We start from the raw sequence: 8,692 nt of genomic DNA, 5'->3' as shown, positions 1-8,692 counted from the left end.
TCGCGCTTGAAGGGGATCATTTTTGGGGGGGGCAAGTCGTGTGAAGCACAAAGAGCTTATTAACGCCGAGGATACAACAAGTTTCAACCATGTCGCTCCCATGCTGACAAGAGGACTGATGCTGGAAAGAAAAAGCTGCAGCACTGAGGTTTGCTTCTGAATGTTTTTTTTTTTTTTTTTTTTTATGGCCAGACTTTCACCACAAACAAAGTTGGACAATTAGGAGAACTTTCCGGTGAGTCGTTTTTAAAACTGGCTATTTAAGGAGCTGTTTCCGCCCTGTGGACGTGCTTTTAGACTCCAAATCGACTGATAACCGCACTTAGCTAAAGTGTGTTTTTCTACTGCAGTGATATGACCACTGTGTGAGCCTCTCTGAACTGGGAGTCCACTTTAAATGCGGACTGGTTTGCGGTCAGGGAGTGCACAGCCGGAGCCGCCAGTGCCAATTGATTTTTAATTTCGAGGCGATCGCAAAAGTCGGGTTTACTTTCTTTTTTTTTTTTCCCGACCTCTTTTTCTCGCTCAAACATGGAGCTGTCACACTGGAGCATTCTGCTGCTGGCGTGCATCTTCCTGGAGTGGCTCTTCGTGGCTTCTGCAGAGGAAGGTGAGTCCTGGAGTTTTCCCTTCAAAAAAAAATGCTGTCTGGACTTGTTTTCTGGGGGTTACATGGCTGAGTGAAATGTCTGATTAGGACTACATCCTGTTCTCCTTACTGAAGGGAAGTGCATTAAAGCACAGGATAATTAAAATGTGCGTGCTGTACTATGAAGTGAAGAATAACTAAATGTAGCAACATTTGTAGAAATATAATACCCAAATATTTATGAACTTTAGGTATAAGTAGACTGCTGTATGTATAGCATTATTTTAAAATGGTGATTAAAACATAAGTGTTCATGATGACATTTTTTCCTTCTTCCCCTTGCAGCTTAAGCTGTTTTAACATTTTTTTTTGTTGCCTTAGAAATAACACCATGAAATGGTTTTTACTCTCCTGGTGTCTCAAGGAAGGCGATTTTTGAGACTCACTGTTTGTTTTCACTGCATCAAGCCATCTAGAGGTTGCCAGGCTGCACCCTAGGGACCTTTAACCAGCTCACCTCAAAATCAATAAAACAAGAGGGGCTTTGAGGCTAATACAGGGCCGCTCTGATTTCTGTGGTTTGACAAGGATATTTTGCGTGGGGGAATTTTAGCTTTTGAGAGAAGAAAACACTGCATCCAGCGTGCTGTCTTGATCTTAATAATTTATATCAGTTCCTGACAGCGGACTTGACATTAATGGGCATTTTGTCCTGCATCAGCTTTGTGAACCCTGGAGGCACAAATTATGAGAGCCTTGAAATTAGCTGTCAAAACGTTTAAGAAGATGATGTTTCAAATTGTCTGTTTTTTACAGGCAAGTACAGCTCGGCATCATCAGCATAACAACGGGGCCAGTGTCTGGGTAATTTGCTTAATGCAGGGGTGGAAGGCTGAGCGACATTGACAGATCTGAATCAAAGAACTCCGGGTGTTTATTTATTTCTCCGCTGCTGCCGCCGTCTCTGTCTCTGTCTCTTTTTTTGTGACATTAATGGGGAAGTTTTCGGTGCGGCAGAGTGAGCTCCGAAACTGATTTGAGTTTGCAGAGAATGCTGCTGAGACTACTTTTTGGAATATTTCTGAAAAAATCTGTCAACTAGGCCTACGTCTGGTTTCAGGCTTCATTAGAAAATGTCTTTGGAAATAATAAGGCTGTGTGTATTCTGCGGATCAAAGGATCACAACTGGGTTTCTTAAAGAGCTGTTGCACCACATGATTTTTAAAAGTGCATTACTGCTGTGTATGCTTCATGCTGGTGTTCCTGTGAAGAGTCCTCTTTACTCTCCGTCCTGCTTTTTGCTGGTCTGTATGCTTGTACACAGCTGCTTATGCTGATATAATGGTGGGTTGATGTCATTTTCCCTTTGACAGTAGCATCAAAAATAAGAACAATGGACACTATATATACATTAACATCAGACAAAACAGACATTTTTCTGGGTAATTCTCAGAGAAATGACAGAAGAAAATAAATGATTTGACCACCTCAACAATGAAACTTTTCCTCACCTCTGTTCATGCCAATCGATAGTTCCTGTAAACGGGAACGCCATGAACATGCATGACTTCACATATTCTGTGGCAGGAACATGAATCTGTCAACCGCTTCTGGTTCCAGGCTGGACGCCATATCCGTTGCTATCAATGCCCTTTTCTTGGCGCTTAGTCGCTTACAGTATGGCTTCTGCTATAGACTCTACAAACACACTGTGGATGTAGAGCTCAGTATGTAATACAACCCTCGCGTTTCTTTGGGGGTGTTTTTTTTTTGTTTTTTGTAGCTTGGATCTACCGCTTGTGCATTCAAACCCTTCAAAAAAAAGATGTCAAATTACTACCACTACTAAGAGTCTGGATTCTTGTGGGGGGAAACATTGTTGACTTTGTATTTCAAGAGTGAAGTTTGGGATTTTCCCACACACACACACACACACACACACACACATAGACGAAGACACAGAGTTTTCTGGCAGCCGGGGCTCAGGCCATTAGAGAATTGAAGCTTCTTCCTCAGCCGGGGACTTCTGACTCAACTCTTAAGCTTTTGTTCTTTAGACTCTTTTAGACCCCAACCAATATGTGGATTTGAAACGATATACAACCCTGTTTCCAAAACAGAATGTGATGATTTGCTCAACATTGATATTTAACACATTTATGTTTAATTAAAATGGCACAAAGACAACATATCTAATTTTGAACCTGATGCATTTCATTGTTTTTAGGAACATATATGCTTGATTTAAATTTGATGCCAACATTACCTGTACATATTTCACAGCGTGCCAACCTTTTTGAGAACTGGGTTGTTGATACCAGTTTTATTTTTAGTTTTATTCTGAAGAGAATAATTCAGAGATACTAATTTGGCTGCCAATGTTGTTATTTGTTGAGCTTGAATAAAAATAGACCTGGAATTTGCACAGATAGGGAGTATCAGAAGATGATTTATCCCTATTATTCATCGTCAGTCTATCGCAGTGTGGATCACTGTCTGCTCGGCTGTGATGCACTGCTGAAGGTTCTGCAGAAAGTGCTGAGAGTATCGTTGAAAAAGGATTCAGATTGCCCTTTGGATTCTGAATTAGATGTACCTGCAAAAAAAAAGTTTAATATCAGGCCGGCCTGAAATTATAAATGCTTCACGGATATATCAGTTAAAGGCCAATATCAGCCTGATTATATCTGTCAACGGATGTATCAGTCGGGCTGTAGTCGCCTCCTCAAGGACGTAAGAGGTGGTTAACCTCAGATGTATGCGTGGGTAGCGATACCAGGCAGGTTTTTTTTTTTGTCAGTGGCAGACTCATCAAACGCGTTCCTTTTTTTTTTAGTAAAACCAAGAGTGATGTCAAACAATTTGGCTCCGTTTTCCACGCTGCTGATGTTTTCAAAGGCGCTGGATCCAAACAGGTGCAGCACTGGCTGGGTGGAGGACGGACACGCAGACAGGAGCTGAGGGGTCGCGGCGCCTTGTTGACTGACTCCAGAACATGTGTGTCTCGCCAAGTGTGAACAAGATGTCTGGTTTCCGTGTCTTGGGTAATGGCCCGCTCGTCTGCCAGCGCACTCCGGATCATCCTCCCCCTTGTTCTCCACCTAGCAGGGAGTTCTGTAATGAACTGATGGGAGGGTAGATGAGGCTCACGGCTGCCAAATCTCTCCTCCTTTTCCAACTAAAGGATAAACGACTCACTTACGCTCTCCACTCGCTCGTTTCAGCACATGGATATCTCTTCCTTCTGTCTCCAAGAAGATTAAAACACTGAGCTTTTGATCAGATAATTACTTTGGCTGGAAATTAATAGCCAGCTTTGGTGGAAATTAGCATCGAGGATGCACTCTGGTCACACACACACACACAGAGAAAAAAACTAACACCCTTCTAAGCCCTGCCTTGCTGTAATATGTAAAGCACACACTGGTATAACCAAGGCCCTAAAAAAAGGCACAAGCTTCATATGCAGTATTAATAATTCTCACTAATGTTGCCCCACCATGATTTTAAAGTATTTTAGATTTTTATAAGTGTTCCTCATTCTCCCACACACAGACTCAACCTATGAAGTACACATCTTGGTTCTCTCTCTGCCCCTCATTATTCCTCGCACATACTGTTTCTCTCTCCCTTACCAATGGCAGGATGCAGCCAGTGACAAAAGCACGGCTGTCCTATATGCCTGCTCCGCTCCACAGTTGTTGTGATTCAAACTTGTCGGCACTCATCTCGACTCGCAGGACCCTTTTTCCACCCAGCTGGATGACATGCCCTGCTCTGTTCCATCTCATTTCCATGGCTCGAAGGCGTTTGTGAGCGCTCGCTCTGCTGAATCACCTGCGTGAGCATCTGAGGTGTAACAGGTTTGTGGATCAAGTTTCCATACAAATGACGAAGACTTGAACAAGGATTTGGGGATATGACGAAAAGGCTTATCGCAATCGTTTTCGCTACTTTGAACAATTCATGATTTCACCGAGACTACCTTCATGTTTTATGAAGTATGGGTTCTTATTCCGCAGAGCTTTGGGCTGCTTACAGAGCTGCTAGGTAATGTCATAGTTGAAAACAACAACCAGCTTAAAAAGTGACATGAACAGTGGGAGAGTTGTGAGTTGGAAATATTAGTTTCTGGTGTAGTGTCATGTTTACAATCAGTGCTTCTCTGACACTCTTCTTTAGCCACAGTATGTAAGAAAGTAGCATGTTGGGATCATTAATGTCAGGGCTGCAAACTGACTGTTAAGTGTATTTCTGGTGGGCAGAAGAATGTTCTACCAGTGGCCCTTTTTCTCAAAAGTGCCGTAACTAAGCTCAGCCACCATCGGGTCTTTGTGCATTCATATTGATCACTGACGGCGCAATATTGGTTTTCCCAGTCTGTGAATTCACACTGCATTTCGGCGTTCAAAAACACGGCGCAGCGGGAGCTCCTCAGACATACAGTCAGACATGCACAAACCGTCTCTCCTCTGTAACACCTCTGTTACTGCCTCTGAAGACAGTGCATCATGCCTCTGCAACATTCAGATTGAACGTCACAGGGGGCGTAAATATCCCAGCTTGAAACGACAGTCTGAATAACAGGGCTACAATCTGAATTTTTCATTTTTATAGACATGGATTTAATCGGTGTTCTTGAATCAAGATAATTTCCCCTCCGGCCATAATCGTAACGCAATTTGGAAATAAATGGCAAAAAAAATCCCATTAATGTTTGTTTCATCCTCCAGTGTAATGTAAACATTCAGGATTTTACACACTGGAGGAAAAACAGTGGATGGCACTTCTTAAGAGGAGAGTCTAGAAGAAAGCAGGATTTATAAAGCTACAGTACAGCCTCAGAGAAACAAATGATATAGTACACATGATGGAGATTGATGGCATTTATGACTGATTCATGGATAATCATGCAGTTTGTTACTGTCTCCTTGTTAGAGTAACAAGTCACATGCTTTTAGTTCCATGTATAGAAATGTACTTATTGAACCGTATGGTGATGATCTTGCTTTATGCATTTATTGATTTAAAACAGCTGTGACTCTGAAACTGAATGTTGAGTGAAGAGTGTTTCTTTTGCAAAATGGTTAATGGTTGCCTTGAAGGCTTATTCTTCTGTTTATGTTTTTACAGGGTTATAAATCCTACTTTATATTTGCTGGCAATGGGGAGTATATTTTCCTCTAATAAGGTATGTCACTGTAGCTGTAACCGCCTCCTATTTACAAATCATCTTTTTACATAGTGTGCACCAACAGAGTGCAGCTGTGTGCTTTGTGTACTTGGAGCCCATCATGTTGTTAGGGGTAAAACACATTGACAGCACTTTTTTTTTTTTTAGCTTTGGCTGATGGAAAGAGGGTTGAAGTGTCATCCTGTCTCTTGCAAACTTTACACACAGTGGCTTGTTCCATACTGCACCCTCCCAAACCAGAGCGGCCCTGCACAGAAGAGGCGACTCTCGTTTGTTTGAAATGACTCACGTGCAGCCTCAGTTCTGAACAATGAGCTTACACGGTGACAGGTAGATGGGCCAGGGGCCAAGTGGAAATAATGAGATAAAAGTAAAAAATCACGTCTCCATTAGAGATACATGATTTTCAATTACACACAATATCACATTTTTCATATTAAAAAAAACCGGGCAAAATGCTAATATATCGTCTCACTCTAATGTGAGTGGGTTGAAAAAACGTGTTAAAATTTTCCCCGAAGCACATTCTCTCTGAAAATGTGTGATGTGCAATGCTGTTGATTTGGTATTGGTAGGATGGGAGCAGCGTGTGAAGTTAATTACAGCTGCAGCTTATGATTATTTTATTTGCAGATTAATCTGTGGATTATTTTTCAAGATTAATTGCGTAGTTTTTTTTTGTTCTGTGAAAATGGTGCAAAATGAGGACCAGTGTTCGCAGGAGACCAGGATCACTTCCTTGGATGTCTGCGTTTAAATACCACCCAAATATATTCAGTTAAAGTGACGTCATGTCGGAGTTCGGTTTGGCGCGCTTCGGTGCCAACCAAAGGTGTCTGAGTGCAACTGCTCTGTTGAAAACATGTGTTGCATTTGCATTTGACAAGCAGAGGGGTGAAGCTGTGAGAAACCAAACACCCATGTCGACTGACAAGGTACAGTAATATTACCAGATTTTGCAGCCCGTTTTACAACTTTTGGCGTAAAATGGATTTATTATTAATTATTAATAATATTATTCATTTATTATGTGTGCAAACTGGAAACATAACTTCTTGAGTGAGAACCGCGACCAAACTTACATAGTGTTATAAGCAGGCAACTGGGTCGATGTGTGGCAATGGGAGAGACGTTATACCCCCTGTAGAAATTGTTGTACTGTTAGACTGACTTTGAAACTTTATATGCGATTTTTCACACTTAAATATAATAGAAATCAAGTATATCCTCTGAAAATAACTCTGTGAGTAATGACTGTCTACAATGGGTGTAACACCCGAGTCCCGCTGTCTGTGATGTTTTCAGAGTTTTTTTTCTGTTTGTTGACATAGCCGGCCCGACGGCTGACTCCTCCCCTCGCGAATAAAAGTTGTTTAATTGAGGGACTAGAGAAAAGAAGAATAACATACTGTACTCACTGCTTAACTGTGTTTCTAGATCACGCTCATTTCGGGTAAATTTACATGCAGTGTGAAGATACGAGCATAATAAAGATCGCTAGCATTAGCATGCTAACACAACAATGCACCGCGAGTTGTTTTGGTTTCATGCTGGAGCTCAAGGGCGACATCTGCTGGATCAAAAAAATCGCATATAAAGCCTTTAAGGTGGAAGGGTTACATATTGTTGCTTTATCTTTTGTATAGTGAGACAGCCAAAATGTAACATGTAGGATGGGTTTAAGTTATGGATCTGAGTACACTTGACCTCAAAGTCCGGGACCACTATATGGCGTGATTCTAAACGGCTCTTGCCCTTTCAGAAACTGTCATTTCCCATTTTGTCCTCTGAGCCGAATGGTCGATTTGGAATTAGGAAGAGGGTTGTTGCTGTCGTGTCAGCAATAACAAAAACATCACGGTTAGCAGGATGGACTTAGCCCACGAGTCGTTGCCATGGTAGCTTCTTCTGCGGATTTGCAAACCAACTATGTGCATACTGCCACCTGTTTTTAACGGACTGGTAACGTACACAATCGCACTCTGGCTGAACCGAACAATGTAACTAATGTGAACACAGCGGGGGGGTGGGGGGGGGGGGTAACAATCTTTTCTTGGGCACGGTGCGAAACGAGCGCGCCTAATTGTGCAAACGCCCCTAAGAAGCTTGAATGCAAACATTTGACTGTTTTTGTTTTAAAAACATTCTTCTAAAGTTTGGTGGATTATCACCTACAGTATAATCAATTAATCAAGGAACCTTTGCGGCTCTAAATCCAATGCACATCTGCATCATGCATAAACAATGACTGCTACACTCTACAGCTATTCACATCCACTCTGCTACACGGAAATGTAACAAGCTCCATCATTTGGAATTAAATAGAACATTCTGGACTATTATTTATGTAATTTTCTGAAGGACTGCTTATATGTTGATGACAAGACTGACATCAACCCTCGTAGGAGGTTCAAGAAAAAAAGGGGGGGGGGGGCGGGGGGGCCATTTTTCTCTTTTTATACACAGTCTGTCGTCTGTTTATTCTTTCACCTCCTGACTCCGCCCCGGCATAACCAGCCTGCTGAACGGCATAATACTTCTGAATCTACACTGAAACTCGCTAAGTGTCTCCGACGCAGAAAGGATGTTTTTATCTGAGAGGCCTTCCTTGAGCCTCAATCCCTCCTTTCACAGGCATGTAGCCTTTTCTTTTGCTACTCTTTCCACGTCCTCTGTCTCCTTGATGTTTGACTGCTGCTCTGCTGTTTTTCTCTTGCTGACTGTCTCCCCTGCCGTGGAAATGTGGATCGTTTCCCAGAAATCCTTTTAAACGGAACCGATTTTTATAAGAAAGGGATTTGCATTTAAAGCAACCTCCCCCTCCTCTCTGAAAGCCTGTAGCCCATCATCCTCAGCACCTCAATCCGATGATTAGCTTCCTCAAGAGTTAAACAGGCATCTGAGTGCC

At 42.1% G+C, this 8,692-nt stretch overlaps 1 protein-coding gene across 2 annotated transcripts in view; it reads left to right on the top strand.

Annotated features, from left to right (window-relative positions):
• The first annotated feature begins 465 nt into the window (after positions 1-465).
• LOC132987819 (ephrin type-B receptor 4a-like) overlaps positions 466-8,692 on the top strand; it is a 43,969-nt gene continuing 35,742 nt past the window's right edge. For both annotated transcript variants that reach the window (XM_061054752.1, XM_061054751.1), the window contains exon 1: positions 466-610. In XM_061054752.1, the coding sequence (XP_060910735.1) occupies positions 532-610 (79 nt within the window). In that variant the 5' untranslated portion in view covers positions 466-531. The remainder of the gene's footprint in view (positions 611-8,692) is intronic.

This window comes from Labrus mixtus, chromosome 14 (assembly GCF_963584025.1).
Source record: "Labrus mixtus chromosome 14, fLabMix1.1, whole genome shotgun sequence".
NCBI lineage: Eukaryota > Metazoa > Chordata > Actinopteri > Labriformes > Labridae > Labrus > Labrus mixtus.
Note: the sequence above shows the minus strand (reverse complement) of the source record. Positions and strands in the feature narration are given on the sequence as shown.